The 25,565-nt window shown below is 37.4% G+C and overlaps 1 protein-coding gene and 1 long non-coding RNA gene across 3 annotated transcripts in view; one reads left to right on the forward strand and one right to left on the reverse strand.

The window, feature by feature from the left end:
* The first annotated feature begins 6,415 nt into the window (after positions 1-6,415).
* Positions 6,416-25,565, forward strand: part of LOC103476244 (rho GTPase-activating protein 7) — a 116,938-nt gene continuing 97,788 nt past the window's right edge. For both annotated transcript variants that reach the window (XM_008428442.3, XM_008428444.3), the window contains exon 1: positions 6,416-7,221. In XM_008428442.3, coding sequence (XP_008426664.2) covers positions 7,092-7,221 — 130 coding nt within the window. In that variant the 5' untranslated portion in view covers positions 6,416-7,091. The remainder of the gene's footprint in view (positions 7,222-25,565) is intronic.
* On the reverse strand, positions 11,736-14,109 carry LOC145554915 (uncharacterized). The gene is made up of 3 exons (XR_014090969.1): positions 13,788-14,109; positions 12,571-12,832; positions 11,736-12,425 (listed from the first exon to the last, which is right to left on the reverse strand). It is a non-coding gene; the product is annotated as an uncharacterized LOC145554915 (long non-coding RNA).

Raw genomic sequence — 25,565 nt, forward strand, 5'->3', positions numbered from 1 at the left:
ATACGCACCTGTTAATTTAGAAAATTCTGGAAAAGCATGAAAAAAAAAAGTTAGAAAAACTAATAATCTTAAAGTTGAATTTTTCCTTGCACTTGTAGAGCCGCTCCAGAAGGCCCTGAAAGCTGCTCTGAGCTGAAAGACAGCTCGTCAAGATGAGTGACGGGTTGTTGGGCAGGAACAGCTGCACCCGAAGAAACCAGAACCGGACCTGCAGAATCAGCCTGCAGGCAAAAACCAGAAAGATGAGCAGAGACGATGGGTTAAAGCAGGCTGTTATTCCTCCTGACAATCACAGGATTCATCGGCTCTGAGCAGAAGAAGTGAATGCACTGAGGCCGAGTTGATGCTGTGAAGATCGGCTTTAGCTGCTTCAGTCCCAGCACACCTGCAGCAGGTTAAACAGACCAACATTAAAATCCCGTGTAACTCTGTACTCTTACCTTTAGCTTGTCTTGGTGGAGTTCACATCTTTATCAGCTAAAAGTAAAAAGTACTTATATAGTGAAAATACTTATTGAATGTATTTCCTAATACAATGGTCTTATGTCATTAAGTGTGTTTACTGTGTGTATGTCTTTAATACATCAGTGTTACTGCAGATAATGCAGGGTTTTATCTTTACTCTCTGTGACACACTTGGACTTGTGCAGGGGATCTAGAAAAATATTGATGAGGTGGCAAGAGGGGGCAGGGATTTTTTCAGCATATACTGGCAGCATATGCCAGTATGTATAAATAAAACGTCTCATTGTCACGTTTAGCTTACACATACCTAACATTAGACTTAATTTACTTGATTTACTTATTGCAAAATATTGTTTTTAACTTCTATTGTTTCAAAATGAGCTTCATGTAGCACTGAGGATTTAATACAATTTCTTAATATAGTATAGTTAATTATTTTTATGTCTTTCATCCTCCTGCTAATTGATATGTATTACTGGAATGGACAGCGCCTATTAGTTGCTATGTGATTTATTGAGTTATGTCCAGAAAACCATTTTATTCCAATGCAGGACAAGCAGATTCTGTCACAAAAATATTCTTAGCGCCATCATTTGTTATCAGATATATCTATTAAATACGACTTAAAATAAAGAGGAGAAAACTGATGTTTGATAAATTCTCTGTGATACAAATCTATAAGCAATTTTGTTTCTGTTAGTTCTGTCAAGATGCAAGAAGGGGCAAATTTATCTTATATTGGTCAATTGTTTTATTTTAAATATGCTGTAGGAGCTGTAGTTTGATGATTAGTTCAGTTTTTGTCACTTGTTTAACTTTTATGAATTGCAGCGGCTGCAGACAGTGCGCCACAATAACGATACAACAAAGCTGATAAACAGGTGAAGAACAAAACACCACTTCTATTCTGCCTTTCCTCGCTCTGTGTCGGCTTTACACGGACCCGGTGGCAACAGGGGCGGCAAGGCTCTCATTTGGGGTGGCAACTGCCACCCCATGCCACCCCAGTAGATCCGCCCCTGGACTTGTGATTATATGTAACACAATTTTATTGATGACCTGCAGAGTTAATTGCATTAAAGCAAAATAAGAATGAAGAATGACCTTAGATTATGTCTACCTCATACTTATATGTTTATATTTGCCTTTTGCCTTATAATTATTATACCCTCATTAGTGCAGCGTTTATTGCTTGTTTCATAAATACTGTTTATGAAACACTGTTTGTAAACACGTTTATGAACATGTACCATGTTTTAATGTGAAGCACTTTTAAGTGCCTTATTGTTGAAATGTGCTACAAATAAACTTAAATGATTACAACAGTGGAAACATTCAATTAACTTACAATCATTTTATTATTGTAAATGTATCAGCTTTACTGTTTTGAAATCAAATTCGCATTAAAATCTTTTCTAACTTACCATTCAATAAAGGTTTTTTTTTTTTAAAAAATCATTAGTGGCACAAAAACCTTAAAACTTCAATATGTAACTTTGATTAGAAAATGTATCTTTTTACATATTTGTTAAAATCATCATTCTGTTGTGACAATATAATGACAGATAATCTGTGAAGATATCAACCTCCTCTGCCTTCTCCAGTGGTTCTCTGTACTAACTGCAGAAATACAGTTTTAGTAAATATGGGGGAAAAAAATTTAATGTTGCAGCTTTAAAATAAGATAAAATTAGATTTGTGTTCATCTAAGAAAAAAGTTTGAACCACCAGTGGAACCAGTGTAAAAAGATGATGCCTTGCAAAGCCATTTTTTTCCATCAGTCCAAATTACATAATTTGAAATATTTTTTCAGTTGCTGTTACATCTTGATCATGGTGTCTCCGTTTTCCATTTACAGGACATTTTTTAAGAACGACATTCTTGGAGTTGCATCTGAAGCCAATCAAAGATCTGATATTGGACCTGCTTTCCGTGGTAAGTCACTTTTTCTGTTCCTGTCAACACGTGTAAGGCCGTGCGTTGCACTCCTCGCTCAGATTCTTCCTCAAGTGCTTTGCGGCTCGGTGCCATTTAATTACCTGCTTTTGGAAAAACCGCTGGGAATGCAAGCAATTTAGGTCTTGTTTGAAAGGTAAACAAACGTGGTGGAAGACGTCTCCCATCACCCTCCCAGCAGAGAGGAGCGTGGGGGAGGCAGAGGCTGCTTCCTATCGCAAATATTTTAATGGCTATCTGAGAAGTTGTGGGGAGAGAGTAAAGACATTCAGAAATGTGGCATTGAAGGTTTCTTGTTTTGTTTCCAAACACTTGAGACTAACGGCTGTGGAAACAGAAGCAGGAGACTAATGAGGGGAAAGAGCTTTGCTTCAAGAGTAAACCTGCAGGTGTTGAAGAGCTTGGAGGCTTTGGCCTCATGCTGATGTATTCTGGTTGCTGAGTGACTTACACTCATCAGGTGGCTGATGTCTAATTATAGAGGTGCAGAAGTGTGTATTATATTAATGTGGGCAGTGGAATTAGACAAAACTCTGAATTTCTATGAAATTGTTGCTATTGTTCACTTTAGCATTCCTGAATAGGTCAGACCTGTAAGTCTGTAACTTAACTGTGTCTGGTTTTATAGTTTGCAGACTATGATTCATATGTTAGGTATTTTTAGTACCTTCATCAGAAGAACTTGAATTAATCATAATTAGTTGCTTATTTAATCTCCAACTAATTTAGAAACTGATTATTTAAGGTCTCTAAAAATGGCCATTTGCTGAAAGAAAAACACTCTGAGCAGTAATTAAGCCAAGCTGTACAAAACATATAGTGCCACCTGTTTCAAATGATGTAAAAAAAAATATTCCATTAAGCACCTGTTTACGATTCAATTATTAATCAAAAAAATAATGAAGAAATTAGTAGACTATTTTTTTAAGCTGCAGATGCATCCTTTGCTACAAATGATCAAGTGTTCTCTAAATGAATATTATTTTATTTCAGGCAATAACATTTTAATAAATTTCAATATATATATATATCTCAATTATTATTAGCATCTTTTAATACATCTGTAATATTTTGTAAAGGAAAAAAATAAAAGTGGTTAAATGAAAAATCTGCAGAATGTGAAAAAGCAGGATATGGTCACTGTGTGAACGTAGCCTTTGTCTTCAATAATGACCGTCAGTCACACAGCAGAAATGATGTCACACCTGGAACTACCAACTATCAACTTGTCAACAAGGAATCTGCTTTGGGACTAATTTCGCAATTTCTTAAATCTGCAGTATATAACTTTTATAAAAAATGTTTTTTACACATTTATAAAACTGTCACCATGTCATGATCTCCTCCACCTGCTCCCTGAGCAACTCACCGCTACAGGGAAACTGTTTATCCACCGTCATCGGTGCTCATGCTAGCTAGCCCAGCATTTAGGCAGAAACTGTAGCATAGAAGAACAGGAAGAAGACAGATAATAAGCGAGGATGATTGGCAGCGCTAAAACCCGCCTCCTATCTCTGATTGGATGTTCTTAGTTTCAAATTTGTTTCATGGGGAGAAGGCAGAAATTATTTGTCTCATAATGTCACAACATAGTTACATTCCCCAACTTAAGGCCCCACTTTTAAGCTCTGTTCATTTAAATTCTTTATGATAAATGGTGGTTTGCTGCAGTTGATTGCAACATAAACATGTACAAATTTGTTTTTAAATGTTTTTTATTAGTAATGCAGCTTATCTCAAATTTAGCTAAAAGTTTCACAAAGATCAACCCGACTAGATCAACACAGACTGAAGATCTTCTCCTTTGCTGTCGTCCGGGTGAAAACTAGAATGGCGGCAGCAAGGAAGTCTACTAAAAACAAATCTGGTCAAAATTGTTTCCCAGGTGACCAAGAGAGCAAAATTCAAACCATTTTAGCTGCTGACTTGCTGCATGTCGATGGAGATAACAGCTGGTCCGTGATCATTAAACTGACTTATGGGAGAGCAGAGTCAAATGAAGTGGAGAGGCGAGGGAATGAAGCAGGGCTGGCATTACGGGAGAAAATAAATGCAATCAGTTGGAAAAACAAAATCAAATAAACTTTTAATTAAAATCTTATGTAAACATTGCATTTGTTTTTAAACTATTGTTTTCCTTTTCAACACATCATGTATTTAATAAATATCTGATGGTTTTCTCACAGGATGCGAGTGGGTTCTGTGTTTATTATTAAAGATAAAGCAATAAAACGTAAAGTAAACCACTTTTGTTGGTGGTGTGATTCATACTGCAGACAAAACTACTTCAAACTCCTGCCAAACAAATTAGCACTTGATGTATCTTTGGTTTTATAACCAAATAAATGGACTATATGAACTTTTGTCTACTGCTATGGTGCCCATAGCAGTAGAGCTGCTGCTCCACCCAATGGTAAAATGGCAGCTGAGAGGGGTTTTTGTTTTGGTTTTAAGTCATTTTGTTTTAAATTTCTTATTTTATTACCTGTATATTGTCTTGATGTGCCAACCCTAAATCATAAATCCCTTCCCGACCTCTTCATGTTCCTTGTCCTTCGCCTGTTTCCCGAAAGTCGTGATCTGCAGTGTTTATTTAAATTTTTTCCCAGGAGAGGAAGTGTGTTAGAGGCTTTGGTCTAAATGATGATGACGATGATGATAAGTGTGTTGAGATGATGGAGGAAATCTGAGCAGTCAGGAATCAACAGCCACATCTCTCTGTTCATATCTATAATGGTAATGGCAATATTCCCCAATGTTAATATCTGGTGACTTTGGTTTAATTGTGGCTGAACTCTTCACACGGGTTTCAGATGAGTCTGCAAAAAAAAGTGATGGTTTTACAGATTTAATGCTCTGTCCTGTTGTTTAAATCCGTCTTTTTGACCTGCCAGCCAGCAAGATAGGAAAAAAAGAAAGAAAGAAAACTTTATTGGGGTGCTGTGGTGCATGATGGACCCCCCGTTGCAGGGGGTCCATCTACCGGCTTAATCCTGGTCAGGGTATTCAGTTCAGATCAGTAAAGTCAAATCTGAAGTTCTTCTGTCTCTTAAAGTCATCTGGAACCAGCAGTTTCTCATCGCAAGGCTTATAGAGCTTTAATTTAGCTCAGGCCAAGGTTTGGTTTCCTCAGAGAGGGGTCTGAAATATGTCATGTGAGTGGCTGTTCCTCTGTATGAACGTTTATACTGCGTGTTTATACTGCGTGTGTGCATTTGTTTTGTGTGTGTGTTCTGCTGGAGTCTCTTAACCAGAGTAGATGTCATTTCCTTTCTTGAGGCTGGCCAAATCCTATAACTTCCCACACCAATACACACACAGAATAAATATGTGCTTAACATGGCTCCTCACACACTCTCTACTTTGAATCTGACGTTTTCTAGTGCCTCAGCCTACCTGAGCAATGGTGCTAACTATCCCTAGTCATCTTCTTGAAGGATACCACAAAGTTCAGATCATCTAACTCTGGTTTCACTGTGACCTCAAGCTACCAGACAATCTAAGAGCACCTTTTGGATTGACTGCAGCCTCAGCGGTCATGTCGCATTTTATCTGGCTTTTATGTCATTGACATGAGATATAGGTCATAATTCTTCATCAGAAAAAGTCAGATGCGGTAAATCAGGATGTAAACAAAAAAATTGTAATTGTTAAAATTCTGAAAGAAGTCTGTATCACTGAAGGGCATCACATCAGAATCCCTCCACTCCTGTCTCTGCCTACACATCCAAAGAGACCTTTCTACAGAAGTTGCAGTCAATGCTCCTCAAAAGGCCATTGCTATTAGTTGTGTTTTTCTTTCTTCTTTCATCTTATGATCCTGTGATGACCCTGTTGGCTGCATTGCTGAATAAACGTAAAAATTGATTTATAAAAGGCTTCATCCACTGATTTTTCCGTAAAAAATACACTGTTTTGTGACATCAGCATTGCTCTTCTTTGGGTCACTATAGGGACATAAACCGTTCGGACAGAAGTCTGATTGCAGTCGGGTTCAATTGGTAGTATGAACAACCAAACAATAAAAATACGATTTCAGCCAAAAATTGGAATAGAGCATCAAGACTTGCAGTGTGGGCATGCCGACAGTGGAGAGGTAAAGTGCGACCTTCGTATGGAGGCCTTAGACCTTGATGCAACTGTTGCAGGTTCGAGTCCTGGTCCAAAGACCTTTGCCGCATCTCTTCCTCCTCTCTCATAAGCCACCTTCCTGTCTGATAACTGCGACAGAGTGTAAAAGACTGATACCCGAAATGTCTGTAAGATTCAGTTAAGTTCTGCTAAAGGTGGCACTGGATGTACTTTTAATTTGTGTGCAGATGTTCGCGTGTTAAAACAGTGGATAGAGATTAATTTTCATTCCGTCTTCAGGAGAAAAAACACAAACTGGTCCTCATAAAATCAGACGAACACCCACACGCAACCTCCCGAGTTGGCAGCTGTAAGGAGGAAGGGAGGGAGGGAGGGAAGGAAAAGTGCTCTTTCACAAATTGCTTGCAGGCTTTTTGCATCAAGTGTCAGCCCCTCTGCCTGCTCGTCTTCCTCCTCTGGTTTGCTTCAGCGCTAAAGTCCAGCGCTGAAGTCCAGCGCAGCCCTGTGCCCCACGCTTCCCTTATGGATTAGAAACTGTTGAAAGTTTTTTCCTGCAGTTGTCATGTGATGCGTCAGCATGTGGAATATGGCTCAGACCTCGGTTGTCAAAACCCGACTGAGGAGATCCCTGAGCGAGCATGTGAAGGACTCCACCAACAAGGCTTGGGATGGTTTCTGGAGGAGTGTGAGGGAGAGGCGGCTGTGGGGTGAGTCTGGAAAGTTTTTTTTTTTTTTTTTGCAATGAAGGAAGAGGATTCCCACTGAGAATGTATTCTTTGTGTCTCATATGTGTTTCCAGAAACTTTTGAGAAAATTTTGATGTTAATAGTTGTTCAGAAAAATTATTTTTTTCTACGACCTTTTAATCAAAATATGTATGTTGGGTTGATACTGGAGTTGCAAAATCTCAGTTTATACGAAGACTTGAACAACTTTCACAAAGTTTCTTTCATGTTAAAGCAACTGTTTCATTCTGTGTCGGTATTGAATGATTAGCACACATCCGATTGATGATTAATCGGATAAAAAACTTGCATATTCTGCAAATTTTTATTGAACCACTGATGCTTTTTTATTCAATTCAAAAAATAGAGCTGCAATTAAGTGCTATTTAAGTAATTGATTATTCTACCACTTAATCTTTGATTATTCTATTGATTAATCGATTATTGATTGATTGGATAAAAATTTGGCTCATTTTTCAAAAATTTTAAAACCGTTTTATACATTATTAGAGAAGCATTAAAAGATATAAATAAACAACTAATTAAATTCCCTTTTTTACAATAAAATTTTATGTTTAATTACCTACAATGCAGTAGCACAGCACTCCTTTAGTGAACGCTTGATTATTTGTAGCAAACAATGAATCAGAAACGTAGAAATTCACAGAACATCAATATGTGAGAAGCTCAGAGCTTTCTGCTCAACTTGATGCAGTGTGTGGCTCATCTATTGATTATTTTTTCTATTATCCGATTAATTGGATAGAAAAAGGAGCTTAGTATATATATACATATATATATATATATATATATATATTTTTTTTTTTTTTTTTTTTTTTACAGTAAGTGAAGCTTAAGCTGTCATTTGAGGAGTTCTTTCAGGTTCAAATGTAGGTATTTAGTTGTTGTTTTCTTCATTGAATTAGTAAAATATCTTTGAATCCTCGTTCAAAGACTGTTACTAAAGAGTTTTTACAGAGTTTTTCATGATTATAGTCAGCTGCTGCTTCATGCTGTCCATCAAACTGTGGTGAAACGGCTTCAGAAGACTCACAAACCTCTGAGCTGTGTCTGTGACGGATTTTGGTTTCATGTCTCACTGAATCACAATGTTTTCTCTTAATGTGGGTTCTGCGGGTAACCTGAAGAATGGTAGTCTGCAGGCTTTCACTTCATGGAGTGTTTTTTCACTTCAGCATGTTTTTCACACCATGCACACTGGAGATGCTGCTCTCATCTGGGAGCTCAGGTCGTCTCATGAGCTCTAGGTTACTCCTGGACAGTGAGCCTTAATGGAGCTCCGAGGGAAACACTCGGAGCTTGCTACTTGCTGCTTTTTCGAATTTATGGTGAGGAAACTGCAGGGAGCCTTTCTGAGGCTGGTTTTATTGTTTGTTTGTTTGTTTGTTTGTTTGTTTGTTTGTTTGTTTTTTTCTGAAAAATTCACATATCTGTTAGGAGATTGAAAGGTTAACTTGCCTAACTGACTTGGAAAATGTAAGGAAAACCTTATGTCTCCTCTGCTGCTCCCCTTCAGGGCTGATGGTTAACCTGGACAAAGAGGTCAAGTTTATTTGTATAGCACATTTCAGTAACAAGGCAGTTCAAAGTGCTTTATATCATAACAATACAATATAGTAACCAATTATGAAATGGATTGATGTGCTCTGTCTTCCTGATTTTAGTGAGAATGCGAGCAGCAATATTCTGGATCGGTTGCAACTGGAGAATTAATTTTTTAGGCCGACCTGTGAGGACAGTAATCGATGAGACTAAAGATAAACACATGAATTCTTTTCTGTAGATTTTGCTGAGACATAGAGCTTTAATCCCAGAAATGTTCTTCAAGTAATAGAGGACCGGCATTGTATCTGTCTTTTGTGTCTCTGAAGGTTCATGTTTGAGTTCATCACTACATCCAGATTTTTTTCTAGTTGTAATAACTGAAGCTGTGTGCTGACTCCAAAAGTAATAACTTCAGTTTGTTTCTGTTCAGCTATAGAAAGTTATGGCACCTCCACGTATTGATTTGTTCTTAGATGCTTGGATGGCTTCAGACTCACCTGGTGACATTGTAATGTAGAGCTGTGTATCATCTGCAAAGTTATTTTTGAATTTTCTTTGAGTGTACGGATTAGTCTGGTAGAGGTCTGGACTTTCAAAGGTGGAAAATATTTGGTTAATGTGACCTTGTTACAGACAACAACCAAATCTGCAAATTCAAATTCATGCTGAAACAAATAAACAGTCTTGATGAGGCCTGAATGTATTTAGGCCACTTTTCCTCAACCTTCAGAGTTTCTGTGCCACAAAAACATCTAAAGTTGCTTCACTTCATCAGCCTCTACTAATATTTGTTCTTTAAAATGATTTCATAACTAACAATCCAAATATGGCCCTCTATTTGAATCAAGCATGCAGTGTTCTTCCAAACACGCCGTGTGCCAGACGAACTCTGTAAACTTTTTCTTCCTCATGCCTGAGAGAAAGATCACCATCAGAACAGAGTGAAAGTTTGCAGAAACTGGCTGCCAGGTGCAAAGCTGAAATTAAACCCAGACAGGAAGATTTCTTTACAGGCTGAGCAGGCTGGAAATGTCCACAAGGAGATTTTCATTCTGGACTTACTGATGCTGATTTCTTTGTAAAGTTTTCTCCTTAAAGAGTCACTTTTAAGCAACGGGATAGTAGCCACAGCTGCCCTAGGCAGTCGGAAGGAAGAGAACTCTGGTCCTTCTACTGACCTTGGTCTCTGTTCAGTTGAAGTGAACTCTGGTGTAGTTGAAATGCAAATGTGAATGCCAAGCGGGCCAGAGACTGCTCTAAAAGTAGGAAGCAAACCATAGTGCAGTGCATTCTGGGTAAATGCAATTGTGGTCCCCCTGGCATGAAAACACCCCTACTCTTATCTGGTAAAAATATAGAATTTCTAAACAATAAAGTGGAGTGTAAATGAATCTGCTGTATAGAGGAATAATCAGAATGTAGTGAAGGGTTTAGTTTGTGTTCTCTACAGTGTGAGGGAATGAACCAAACGTGACGGAAGAAAACAAGGAGCCTTTACTCTCCCAGGAGTTCAGTCTTTGTAGCCTCCCTAAGAAAGAGGTTTCTTTCACTGACCCACAGCTGAACCTCTTGGTGTCACACTTTGTTTGGCTTGAGATGGACAAATAAGAATCAAATACTCTGCTGTGGATGCTGTTGAGGTACAACATGCCAGAACAATAAAGATCATTTCCTCCTCAGGTGACGTCTGGTTACCTTTTTGTTGAATAGTAGTGTGCTATTCAAGACGCTCTTGAACATTTTTTTTTGTTTGGTGACTAAACAAAATGTTTTTAATAAACCACTTTTAACAAACATCCCATCTATAAAAACTTACAAAAGGTCTTATATTTTGTCACAATGCAACCACAAACATAAATATATTTCATTGGAATTTCATATAAAAGACTAACACAAAGAGTTATGCAGTTGTGAAGTGGAAAGAAAATTATACATGGTCCAAAACGTTTTGACAAAAAAGTGAAACGTGTGGTGTGCAAAAGTATTCAGCTTCCCCAGAGCCAACAGTCTGTGAAACCACCTTTTGCTGTAATTCCACCTGCATGTGTTTTAGTGTTTGTCTCTACTAGCTTTCCACAACTAGTGACTGAAATTTTTTCCCATTCTTCTTTGGAAAACAGCTCAGATTAAAAGGAGATTGTTTGTGAATGATTGTTTTCAGATCTTGCCTCAGATTCTCTGTCTGTGTGTGTATGATTTTCTTTTGTATATTTGTTATGATTCAGGTGTTACATTTCATTCATAATGATCTGTAAAAGTCTTGAATTTGTTGAATTTGAGCTGGTGAAACCTGCAGCCGTTTGGCTGCTCAGAACATGACGTTGGTTTTGCTGCAGCCTGATATTGGAGCCAGTGTCTGACATCACCAACACAATGGGATGTCTCTCCCCACTGTACTGTGATCAAGAGTCTCCATCATTTCAGTTTATTTATGTATGTTAGTTGATGAAAATTAGCTATTGACGAGTTTTTTTCCTTGATTATGGAAATTTCAGAACACATCCTGTGGACTGTTAAGGTTTGACGTAAATACAACATCTTATTGATTTAATTTTTTCAAAAGAATGCTGACAGTATGTAACAAGTACACTGGAAAAAGTGTGGCCCAGCTTAAATTAAAAAAATTGATGTCCATTTGTTGCATCTAATATATTTGACTTCACAGAATCTAAATAAAGTGGTTTGGTACAACATGACTATTTAATATTGACTCAAATCATATTACTTTACTTGACCCAATATTAATTCTTCACCTTTATCCAAGTTAAATTATTTAAATTTTAGTTTTGGAACCAAACTAATATATTTAAATTGAACCCATCAAATATATATAGTGCATTAATTAATTCATTGGCACCATGAAATTCTTTTTTTAAATATTTCATAAACTTGGTTTCATAAACAATTTGCATCCCTCACATCACACTTAACACACTCCAGCAACAGTTTTTTTCTAAGCCATTTATTCCTCAAGTAAAAAAGGACAAAAAAAGTTGCATTTTCAGACAAACAAATATAAACATGTCATTGTTGCTCTACATCAGAGAAATGAAATAAAGACAATATGGCCTATCAAGCTAAATTAAATGGACAGAAAGCATTCACTGTTGTTGTACTGTTCAAACACATCTGAACTTGAAGGAATGTTGCATCTGTAAACATCATCAAAGAACTAAAATTCCAACAAAAGCACTCCATGAAAGTGACCCCGTGAGCCTGTATAACAAAGTGCTGTGAGGTGGTCTACCTCTTAAATAGATGCCAGTGGCAACTACATGCACACATTAAGCACACACAAATATACACTACTGTGCAGTTTTGAGTTCACCACTGAGTTTGCGAATCTTGGAAGTCATCTTGTTGGAACCAAGCTCCATCAGGATCTTCTGAAGGGCCTCAAAGGTGAACCTGAAACCCTGTGGATACTCCATGCTAAGAGCATAGCAAAGTCCAAAGAGCATTGCCACTCCAGCTGCAAGAGAAGGCAACTCATTGAGGACTTCCACACCATCAATGACAATCCCAACGTCTTGGGGCTGCTGTAGAAGGCTTGAATTCTCTCTGAAGACAAAGACTGCCATGATGGTCCTCTCCAGCTCGGCTTGATCTTTCTGGGAGACCTGAGGCAAAATATACGAAATATGCAACTGAACAACTGCAGTCTGGCACACCTCATTAATCACTATATACTGTATAATGGCATAGGTGGTCTCCCGTGATGAATAAAGTTGAATCATCATTGTGACAGAAAATATCTGGACATACCATGTATTCCTTTAGAAGGTCCTCAACACGTTCTCCCAGGTAGATGATGAGAGCTTTGAGGATTCACTCCCTTCGGAAATCTGCATCAGCACCCTTTAGGGACAATCAAAACGGCACCCTTGATAATTTCATCCTCTCAGCGCTTTCGTCACCCAACAAGATGAGGAGTCGGACGGGAGTCGCCATATTGCAAAGTTGGACCTCGAGTTGTTGATGTAGATGCCCTGACAGTCAGTGACGTTCAGGAAGCTGGAGTCAAAACCTGGGTGGCAGGAGAATAAAACGAAAGACAGAAGGAAAGAGAAATTATTAATTCACATTCACAACCACCTTGTGTCAACATACAGATGAGATGAAAGCTTTGAGTTGTAATAAGTAAGGTGCGTCAGTGCCCCTTTAAGTTAATCTAATATAAAACAATGCGTATGCACCCCTTTTCTATCAGTACAAGTGCCCCTGTTCGTTAGTCCATTGTCACAGTATGTCAGCCCCTCAAGGTTAGTCTATGTATTTGTTTGAAATCACACTTCATAAGATACCTGCCAGCATGCCATGACATATCTCTGAAAACACAATGCATTCGGAAAATGAAGTTCTTAACCTACAGTAAATGGGGCAGTGTCGTGAACAAAATGCATGAAAACCAGTTGTAGAGCCGAACAAAAAGTTTAAGGCTTAACAAGGAGATTCGCTTACCGAGAGCATTTCCTGTGAAACCGTTTTAACAGTTGGACAAACCAGCATGGCGAACACTGGGAAACATCACCGACCATACAAGTATAATGCATGCACAAAACACCATTCATTTTCAACGGGCCTCGCTACCATTAACAAACTGGGACTTTACAATCATAGTGGTATAAACACACTAGACTAACTAATTGCTAACATGGCTTTACATGGGTTAAGCTAGTCAAGTTCACCGTGTAGCCGAGCTAACCGTGGTGGAAGCTATTGATTGGTAACGAATTATGCCTACCTTGATTAATTCCAGCTACAACCGAACAATGTACACATAGTTATATTTCTCGTGAAATACGTGTAAGTTCAGAAATTACACCACATTTAACCCAGCGAAAAAGAAAGCGTTTACTGGGATACCCACATTTAGGCGGGACTTTCAGCTTGCTAACCAGGTGACATTAACTCAGTCTTTTGCATTAATACAATTGTAGGCTTGTTAAGACACGTTTACATCAGCTTAGTTTAGTACTTACCGCAGGTTTATTCTTTGACGACGTGCTCGGACGTTAATCATTCCTTCTTCCCCATGCCGAAACCGACGAAGCTCTCCAAGCACTTCTCCCCAACTTCTTCTCACGTGACTCAGATTGAAAATATGACATCATTTCCTTTCAGCATGTTTTGAGAGGAACCAAAATATTTGCTTTCTTCCCTTCAGAAGTGTTATTAATTCAGTCTGAATCAAAATTGACACCTCAGAATGCAAAAAAATAGACTTTCACAACCAAGTCCATTATTTTACATTGTATTCAATGGTAGTTATTAGCTTGAATGAACAACTCTGTGCTACACTTTTTCCAGTGTAGAGGATGAAAATGAGCATTTGCTCTTTCCTTTTGCTGCTTATACTCTACATTGCAAAAGATTTCCCCTTGGCTCCAGCTCATTGGCTGGAGGTCTGTCTTCATCGTTGTCTGGATTTCATCAGCAGTATTACCTCATCCTGATTGCTTCGACCACATGCTGTCCCTCCTTTCCTCTTTACTGTCTTTTTTTCTCCTTTCCTATCTTCTCACTTTAGTGTTTTCTTTTCTCCTTTTATCCCAGCTTGCTGAATCTGCTGTTCCCTGCTCTGCTCTCTGTTTGTCATTCCTCTCACAACATTTATGCGTTGTACTCAGGGGATTTCTGTGTGCGTGAGTTTTATTTTTTTTTCCTTTTGTTTTTTTCTTTCCACATCCAGGCTGCACTATGATTTAAAATGGGGAGGAAAAAGATCAACAGATGTGAAGTGGAAAAAATAAAATAAAATCCTGCTACTTTAAAAATAGATTCTGATTCCAGGTTTCTGCACCCAAACATTGAGAGAGAGAATATTTAAAAATGTGATTTTATTTCCAAATCTGCACATTTCTTTCTTAGATCATGAATATTTTAAGGTTTTGGACCCAGATATCTTGTGCAACACAAGAAACATCCTGTCTTCAGGTAGCAGAAGATGAGAACGAAAGGTCATTTTATTTTGTTCTGAATGAGAAACAGAGGAATATGGCTCTGATGCTGCTGCAGGTCAGTTAAACCGCTTTGCTTTGCAGAGTGGCTGTTCAGATCGCCACTGATCACATCGTGACCCTAATGATTTATTTTATCAAGGCTGCTTGTTTCTTTGAAGAATTACTTAAGATGGGAAGGAAAATACTAGAAAACATTTTTTTTTAATGTCTGGGTGTGAAAGTTGAATAATTAAGTGGAAATCCACCCTTAAACCTTCTTACATATTGAGTATTTTTCAACTATTATGCTGCTATATTAAAAATAAAAAACTGTTCAACTGATTCATATCTACTATGTAAGCTTTGATAACTGGTCCAAGCTTGGTTTTTGACTCTATAGCAATTGTTCCAAACAGAGTGACCTAAATCCTGCTTTTCTTGCTCTGAATTGATTAAATGTTTGCTATTCTGTCAAAGAACACCTGACAAATATATCTTTTGATGAGGCAAACCTGCAAAAACCCTTGAGATTAACAGCTCTTTTCAACAAAACAATATGACTACTTCATTTGTTTAAATTATTACAATATCAAGTTGTTCAAAAAGGAAAAAAACAACAACCAAAAACCATCAATATAAGTTATTAAAAATAAAAAACATTTTTAGCCTTCAAGTGACAATCTTGGCCCATGTGACAAAAAGTTTGGACATCCCTGCACTGGAATGTTTTTCAAAAATCATCTTTTAAACTTAGTAAGTTGGAGGATCTTCAAAGATCCCAAACTCAAATATGCGTCATGTCTGCATCATCGTCAATTTATTAAAAAAATTCTAAAAAGAAACTACTAAAATTCTTTAAAATATAAAACATTAATAAATCAGTTTTCACCCTGAATTGTGGTTCAAGCATATCATTTTTAAACTCCCTTTTTGGACTAAGAAAATCATTTTTGAGCTTTTGCTCTAACAGCATATAGATGCTTGTGTCTTACGACATTATTAATAAATATTTAATGGTAGTCACTGGACAGACTGTTTCCAGAGAAAAATAAACAGCCAAAGGATGTTGTCAGCACTTAAGTAACAAAAGTGGTTTACTCTGGAAATCTGAGATTTAATTTCCTTAACTATTAGACTTTGCTACAAGAGAACAGTGAAAGTTTTCTGCTGCTGTCCTGGTTTTCTGCCACCTTTTTCCTTTATGAAAATCTCCTTTGAGGAGATGAGAAAAGCAGCCATTTTGTGTCTTTTTTGTGAATCTCAGGTGGCCTCCTCCTCTGTTCTCTTTGGAAGCAGCTAAAACACATTTCCTCCAACATAATAAAAGCAATTCAATAAAGGGTGTGGAATATGGGACCCTGGCTTCAGCAGAAAGTATATATTTTTCCTCCTTTCGCTCCGCTTCCTTTTCAAAGCTGATCCAGTATGCTGAAGGTGCCTTTCATTGTGTTTCACTGTGACCCAGTCAGCAGTTTACTAACCTGGTCAAATGCACCAACGTTGGTTCCGTCCATGCTTCTTGGATTGAAATGTGAAAGCATAATTTCAAAGTATATATATTATTTGTTAGACAAGAGGCTATAGATGTGTAGTTAAAATCTGCTGTAAAGATGAGTAGTATTCATTTGTTTTGTCTGTAACAAGATTCAAGATCCTCGATTTTTAAAATTCACTCAGGAAATAATTTGTCTGAAGGCAATGTTAGGGCTGCAGTATGTAACATATATATATATATAAATGTTTTTTACATATTTACTAAACTGTCACCGTGTCATGACAAGGCAAAGTTTAATCTCCTTCTCCTCCTCCCTGCTATCGCAGTTTGAAGAAATGAACCAATCCCGATCAAAAACAACCAATCAGAGCCTGGAGCAGTCATAACATAGTGACCACTTTAACAAATATGTAAAAAAAAAAAAAACACATATTGTTTCTAAAAATGACATTCTGCATCTTTAAGTAGAGTCTGATTTGCCCATGTTCCTGTTGGGCACATCAAACCCACTAACTGTTCCATTGCAGATTTTGTGATGTCTGACCATGGGACAGATAGTGGAGTTTAACTGGCTGAGTTTAAAAGCAGCTATTGACAATTGGTTACGATTTGTAGATATGTATTTGTGAACCAAGGAAGCTCGAACACAAAGATTATTCTTAGCACTTTTATAAAGTAAACTTTCTGATTGGTTTAAATTTTGAAGAATTTACAATATTTTAATAAATATTGTTAGAATGGACAAAGTGGAATTTGGGAAAAAGATAAAACATAATACATTCATAAGGTCTTATCTGTTTTCTTAATATTATACAGCCTTTGTGCTTCATGATCAGGACAGTCAAACCTTGGGTCTTTGGATCTTGTCAGGTCCAACCTGATAAGAAACTGAAACTGATGCTCTTCACACTCTCTGGATGTGAAGAGCATGGATCACTTCTCTCAGAGGCAGAAGTGATCCATGCCACTTCTGCCTCTGAGAGATTGCTGTGCTGAACTCCTACAGTCCTCCAGTGATGTTCAATTGATGTTGCATGATGTCCCCTTTTCCCATCTGCTTCTCTAATTTTGTTTAATCTCAGCTCTGTGACCCTGAACAACATTGGAGTTTTGGTGGAAGAGTTCAAAACTGTTCTCACTGGTTGAATATAACAAACATTTTGTTTCCATAATCTCCCAGTTTTAACTCCTCTGCAATTCATATTTTCTTGTTTATTTAAATTACACAACAGCAGCTCTTTGTGTTTACTCACAGCATTCTCATTCATATACACTGATAAAATCTGCCAATCTCAATGGAAATATTTCATTAACGGAAGAACTGACTTCAGCTGTCCAGTGTAATCTGCATCTGAGAACACAAATGCTGTAAAATATTCAAGTTTAGTCTTTGTGTGTTGTCTCACAGACTTTATAAATCTCAACTTATATTCTTGTAATTACGACTTTTAAGATTCACAATTATGACTTTAAAGCTTGTAATTCTAACTTTAAAACTTGTAATACACTTTGAAACAAGTCATCATGACTTTAAGTCAAATTTATAACTTATTCTCGTAATTACAACTTTCAAATTTGTAATTGACAAAAACTCAAGATTGACTTTAATACTTGTAGTCTTGTAGTCGGCTTTTATTCTCATAATTATGATTTTTATTCTTGCAATTATGCCTTTAAACTTTGTTTTAAATAGGGATGCTCTGATCAGGTTCTGATACCGATCACCCATGAGGGCCATCACTGCTGATCACCAATACAGAACACATGGATTGGCTGTTAATTTTTCTCTCTAGATATAAATGCTACTACGTGATCTTGCAAATTGGACCCAAAAATGTACCTAATGTAGACAAAAAACAATCCTATGTGCATGTGAGCATGGCTGGCTGTTTTGTCCTGGTTCTTATTGGTTGTTTCTCACTGAGTGGTTTAACACAAAACACAGGGAGGAGGCAAAGGAGCTTTTCTTTTCTTTTTTATTCACAGATTATCTCATGTTAGGACAGTGAAAGTTTTAATATACATGTTAAAACTTTTTTTAAGTTGCATGCTCCAGCATTGGAGGATGTGAGAGGACCCAGTCTGCTGGAGCTCCCATTCCGCTACATCTGTGAAATATTTGGTGTCAGTAGCACATAGTTCCATCCAGATGAGTGTTGGTAGTTGTGCTTTGCTTTACCTGCTGTCTGACCACTCTGAATGTTTTTTTTTCCTGCAGTGAGCCTCCATAGGCCAATATTATATCAAGTGCTTCTTTTTTTATTGTCATTAAATGTGTTGCGTTGATACATTTTCATGTGCTTCACCCCCGAGGTATTCTTTCATCGCAATACGCAAACTTCCCCATTCACTCTCAGTTACAGTTCCACATGACATAGCTTTACTGCCACGACCACATGCAGTGTGCAGTAAAGGGGTAGATACGGTGCACACTGGCTTCTGCAGGTTGTAAAGTATAAGATGCAGGTGATCGTTTTTTTGTGATTGGCAACAAGAGCCAGTGACTGGCGATCACCGATCATAAGATTTTTCATGGAAATGGTCAGATTATGGTCGGTGGCACGCCACTAGTTTTAATGCAGGAATACTTGATCTTGAGGCAGAGACCAAACATTTAAACCTTTAGCTGCAGGGAAGTAAATAAAATTATTCCATCTATTGTGCTCAGCAAATACTGATGTTTGGTTTTAATGAATCCCTTCTGGAGGTATCATTGTGCTTCCTGCTGAAGCCAGAGTTTAAACCAAATCCATGCTTGTGTCGTCGTTTCCATGCCAGCAGAAAGTCTGGATCTTGGCTTTTTGTTGCTTTATGCTGAGTTTGCCTCCTTCAGCATCAGAACCTACATGAATGTGAGGTTCAGTTCATTTTCATCTTTATGAAAACTCCCTTGATGGAGTCATCATTTTTGCATCAGTGTCTGAATAACTTTCCATTTCACTGCTCAAGGGGAAAAAATCTGTTGTATCTCACTTCTTTTAAAGTTATGTTGGATGTATGATAACGGTGCAGGCAGTAAATTGGCTGTGATAATTCGGCACGGCAGCATTTTGTTGTTGAGGCAGACGGAAGCAGGTCCCCTTGCATGCGGTTGCCCTCTGAACAGACCTCATTTTCTCTCCTGTTTGCATGTTTATTTTGCTGCTGGGGGAGGAAGTGCCAGTCATGGAAAATACATTTTCTCCAATCAAACAACTTTTTGAAAATGGTCTGTTTAATATCTTACACTTTCAGAGACGTCATGCTCTGAAAGTGCATGACGGAGTGTAACAAAGATGCAAACTAAATGATCTTTGTATTTCCATTTTTTCCACTGCAACGCCAAACCGTTTGGTTTATGATGCTTCATAAACCAAATTAACACAGACAAGACACACAATGAACTTGAAGAATGGCAAAGCGGAAAGAAGTTAAACACAAAACAAGGTTTACATCCAAATTAAAATATGTTTGAAAGCAATTTAACAAAGCTAACTGGAGGGAATGAATTTGACTCTGAATTTTTAAATATTAAATCAAAGTATGGCTACTTTCTAAAATCAAACTCTAGTTTGTTTGTGGCGGTGTGAATGTGCAAACCAAAAAAAGCAAACTCTGGTCTGCCTATAAACCTAGGTCTCGGTTTGGTTGAAGTGAACTCCGGCACGTTTTGAATGCATATGTTAATGCCAAACAGATCAGAAACTGCTATAAGAGCAGGAAGTGGTCCATAGTGCAGGGCATTCTGGGTAATTTTATAATGTATTTCTATTCAAAGCTATAGTTCATTAATTTTAGTGGAGCTTAGCATTTGATGTATATTTCTATTGTATTTTTAGTGGAACAGAGTGCACTAAAAATCATCCCGTCTGGATGCAGAAGAGATGCACACAGTAAAAAGTGTGCTTCAATTCTTTTGGCAGGCATTCTTAATTGTCATCACAATTTTAATTGAATTATTCTGCCATTTACAACATGTAAAAGTGTAAGAAGAGAACAATATTTACATCATAGTTATGATTACTTCTGGACCTTTAATTCCTTATTTGCAGATTTAAAATGCTTTAAACATCTGTTTGACATGCTTTTTACAACTGAAAGTTGTAAAAAAAAAAAAAAAAAGGGTAATTTACAACTGAAAATAACTCACTCCCTTGGCAGATATCTTCCATCCATCCATTTTCTAACACCCCTGTCCCTAGTGGGGTGGGGAGGTGGGGAGATAGGCTGGTGCCTATCTCCAGCTAACGTTCCAATTAACCTGACAGTCATGTTTTTGGACAGTGGAAGGAAGCCGGAGTGGCAGATATAAACATTAATGTTTAACAAGTAGGTCAGTGTTTTGACCTTATTAAAGATGGTAGTGTCTGTATTTACACAGCAAATTCAGAAGTGTCAGATTTCCAGTGAAAGTGTTGTACGTTAAAAATACGGCATCCATCCAACACTTGTAATTCAACAACAAGAGTGTTAGATTCTCCAAGAGTTCCAGAGGGTTAGTACAGTCCAGTGTTGATTGCTAACTCAACACTCAGTGGTGTTGATTTAGATAGCTTATATAGTAGGGTGCCCCATTGTTGACTCATGGTTACTAAAAACTTTACCAGACTGACTGATTTTAGTGACATAGTGGGTGTAAAATATTGAATAAAATGTTGTGCCACTTGACAGGCTTTATTTTCACTCTTATATTTGACTTTATGACACACAAAACTACAAATTAATCGTCCTTATTTTCTCCAGGTGCATTCTGGGTAAAGGTTGTCACCAACGTCATCATCAGTCACTTGGCAGCAAATGGCAAACTAGCTAGAGCTACGGAACGTTAACATGTTTTGAATTTGTGTTGTTTCATCATTAGTGACCAGCAGCCTGATGTTTCTGTTCTTCTCTTGGTTTGTTGTACTTTCATGTCAGATGGACTTCAAAATGACATAGTCGCTCTCTGTGGTGATGAAACTTGTTAGCTCCGCTGTTGCGGGCATGTCTATGTTGTAAAGTTAAATTACCATGAGCTTTATTATTTGGGCCCAGTCATGAGCCCCGCCTGCCGGCCGACGCCGTCTTGTTCCGCTACTGCGTCACATGTTTGCCTGAGGAGTGGAGGCAGCAGTATGGCGTCTTGTGTGGAGCTTATTATAACAAGGTAAGATCCATGTTAAAATTATCAGTTATTATCAGGAGTTTCCGTTTACACGAGTATTGATTCATATACAGTTTGCTTAACGTACGTTTATTTGTTTGGATATCACGGTATATATGACTGTTTATTATCTTAACCTAACATTGAAACTGTCAGGAAAATCTGGGGGCCATTTGAATTGGCATTATTTAGCTGCGGGGTCGTTTTCTTTAAGTTTTTGGCTGTAGACTGCAAATGGAAGAGTGGCTGTGCTGGACCATTTGGCTTGATCTAAGCCACAGGTGTAAAATTCCAGTCCTGGAGGACCACTGTCCTGCAGCACCACACCTGAATTAGGTGATTAGCAGGACTCTGGAGAACATATCTACACAGTGAGGAGGCAATTGAGCCATTTGACTCTGGTATTTTGTACCTGTGGCACATCTAAAAACTGCCTAAATGTTTTTTCTTTGTTAGTGTGTCATGGTGGTGACTGAAGCCTGTTATGATGACTTCAACACATTTCTTCAGACAAGTTGGTGCGACTTTTAATGCTGTCCAAATTTTTTTTCTATAAGCTGACTAATTTCTTTAGTAATTATTTCTGACTTTTTTATGCTTTATCTTGTAAACCAGGTGGGTAATTTGAATGACTATGGTGACACACACAGGTGAGTCTGATTAGTTTTGCTCACACTACTTTTTAAAATATTTATTAATTATCCTAATGTTTCTGCTATATTTCCTGTTTTTTCTTCCAGGCTTGAAGTCTTCCTCCTTCATATTGGTGAAAACAAGAGCAGCACCAAAGACACTTCACCGTCAGTGATCACAAGACCATCCATGGCCGCTTCCAATGAACTTTCAAAGCTTCACCTTCAGTGCAAAGTACCATGAATATATGACTTTTGTTGTATATTGCTGTCAGTGCTGTTTCATGTTTTGAAACATGAAAAAAGTAGATTATATTCTGCGAATGGTGCTGGTGTTTCTGTAGCATCTAACGTCTTAAAATGAATTTGGAGATTGATGGCCAGTAGCTTCTGGGGGAAAAAAGGTTTTAATTGCTCTAGTGGCTTTTATTTGGCAGTAAATTGACAAAAAAAAGTGAGTAATGAGAGAAGGGGAAGACCGGGAAGCGAACCCACGACAGTCGCATTGAAAACTGGAGCCTCCATATGTGGGTTGTGCTTAACCCCTGTGCCACCACAGCACACCCTGCCAGTAGTATTTCAAAACTCAGATTTCTATGTTAATATATACTTTACACCATTCTGTGTTAGATTAACACGTTCATAGTGTTAACTTTTGACAATATACACTCGTTTTTGGGTAAATTAACACTGAAGTGTATTTGATTTCAACTATGAATGTTGATTCAACTCTATCACAAATAACACTTTCAAAAGTGTAACTTCTACACCATCCAGTGTGGACCTATATAGACACCTTAAAAGTGTAAAATTTAACTCTGTAGGAGTTGATGGAAAACTTCCAAATTTGCTGTGTATTTTCTTACCATGTTACTGTTAGTAAAAAAGTAGTTTTAGCTTTTAGGAACCTCAGATTCCCTCTTTAAACAGCTGGAAGCGCCGTGACCTTAAAAGGAATAGACCCGTCAGGCAAAGATGAACGTTTGTGGTTCAGTCTGTGTTTATAAAGCCGCTGCGACTCAGCGTGGCAACTTCAAAACAAAAGTGGCTCCCAGCTTCATTTCTCAGCTGGAGGGTCACTTGCTCTGTAAGCAGTTATTTTTCACATTTGCTGAGGGTTTTTCAGTGTCATTTGCTTCTCTTGTGATTTACAAAGTTATGTGCAAGGTTATTTTATTTATTTTAAGTTTTATCAAAGTTTTAGAAAAGAAATTGCTTAAAGAAAGTCGAGTTTGAGAGAAAACTCTCAACTGTAAGGTTGATATGTAGTCAACCTGCTCAGAGTTATTAGGTAGTAGAAACTATTGAAGTAACTGTAATATCATTTACCAAATTAAGTGTAAAGGTAAAGATAATTTTATTTATATAGCACATTTCCAGCAATACAAAGTGCCTTATGGGAATTAAAATGAAATACAAACAAAATAACAAAAGAAGAAAAAGCTAATGATGTTGATCCAAAGTAAATAAACTAGATACTCCTATTCAGAGTTGGTAGATAAGTATAAGTAAGTATCCTGGACTAATTCCTTTACTGGGTTCGAAGAAGAAGAGTCTAAAAAGTAGTTGCTAAGGTGTTTTTTTCTGGGTTCCGAGTTCTAATCCCTAAATAAGTGTAAGTGTAAGTTGCTAAATAAGTGTAAGTAAGTAAGTATCCTCTGGACCGCTGGGTTGCTAGATAAGTATAAGTAAGTATTCTCTGGACTTTCTAAGTATGCTCTAAATTTATAAAAAATAATGAGTATTCCACTGTTTCTAATAATAAAAACTAAATGTTCCGGTTCTGGAATATATTTTTTTTTCTGATTCTAAGTTCATTCTAATTCCTTTTCTGTGTTGCAATAATAGAAGTCTCTGCATAATAATCTAAAAAATAATCTAATATTGGTCTAATTAGTGAATCCTCTAGTTTCTAAAGAAATAAATTAAAGAGTGACTATTTTCTGGGTTAAAAGTGAGTACTCCACAGCTTCTAAAAATTAAAATTGGAATGAAATAAAAAGAGGAAAAGACACATTAGGACACATTGAGACAAAACAAAGGAAAAAACAAAGACATGATGAAGGCGGTGACATCACTGGGCCATGAAACCACGTTGCTCAGCCTCTCGGCAGAAGTCTGATAAGATGTTGTTATCAAGGCATGTCCTTGGGAGCGATCAGCTCCACAGCTGCATGGATAACAGAAGGAAGTGAGGTGTACATGATCATTTGTGCATGTACGTTTCCACTAGCTATTATGAGTCAAGCTAACATTTACTTTAGCTACTAACTACTCAAGTCAAACACTCAAAGTCAAATTTGCTGTTGGCAACTTTTCTAAGTCAAATTTATTGTACTGTTTAAGTTATTTAAAGCCAGTTTAATAGCCAGTTTACCATAAGCTTATAAATCTTAGGGTAAACACTTCCCAAGAGTCAAGGTAGCGGTTATTGAAACATATATCTATTTAATCAGATTCATAGCTAAGGTCAGTGTTACTCAGTCTGTTACGACTAAATGTGACAGCTAGTAAATTTCAAGCTGCATAGTTGCTCACTGAAACTTACTGCCCCAGTTCAGTTGGAGTTCAAATTTTAAAAAATGGTTTATTGATCCCAAAGAAAAATTAAGTTGCTGACAGTTTTACAGCATTGGGGTTCAACAGCTAATAAACATACCTTATTTTACCTTATTTTGATTTTGTGGTCGTTGGTTTTAATATCAGATAAGTATTTGAAATTCTTATAAATTGACGCTTTTATTTATATATAGTATGTCCCTTTTCAAACACCCTACTGTAAATGCTTTAGACTACTACTGCAATTTTTAATCCTACAGTTTTTAATCCTCCTACAGTTTTTAATCCTACAGTTTTTAATCCTCCTACAGTTTTTAATCCTACAGTTTCCTGTGGTTTTCCTGATCAGTTTCCTCAGTCTACAGAATGAGTGGAGTGTGTTGGCCACAGGTGGTATGTCTGTTGGGATCCTGAGATTCTTATTCAACTGGAGGACAGAGTGGGAGACAGATTCCCTTAGACAGAAATAAAAACAGCTCAGTGTCTGAGTGAAAGCCCTCGGCTGTGGTCCCTAAGCTTCTCACAACTTCAGCTGAATTGCATCACAATGTCAGAAGAAGCTCCTGTAGGCTCCTAGGAGAAACTTTACTTTTCTATATTACCTCTTCATCTGTCATTGAAGAGAGCACACAGCAGCTTCTCTTTTTCTTTATTATTATTCCTGCCAAATAGTCATTGTTTAATTACAAATTTTTTGTTGCAAATAGTATTTGTGTATCTCTCTGTGGCACCATTATTCCATTTAAAACCAACAACCTTTATTTTTACTTTGCAGACATCTGTTCTTTGCACAAAATTTTGGAAAGTTATCTGTAATGAATAATCAATTGTTTACATCAAGATTTACTGAGATTCTGGTGCAGAATCATGACACATGTCTCATGTCAATGACATAAAAGTCAGATATATGTGACATGACCGCTCAGACTGCAGACACTTTGAAAACGATTAGTTCCATATATGGAGGTCCATCAAATCAAGTTTTTTGGGGGGGAGAAAAGATCGTAATT

Source organism: Poecilia reticulata, chromosome 14, assembly GCF_904066995.2.
Source record: "Poecilia reticulata chromosome 14, P_reticulata-male-v2, whole genome shotgun sequence".
NCBI classification, from domain to species: Eukaryota; Metazoa; Chordata; class Actinopteri; order Cyprinodontiformes; family Poeciliidae; genus Poecilia; species Poecilia reticulata.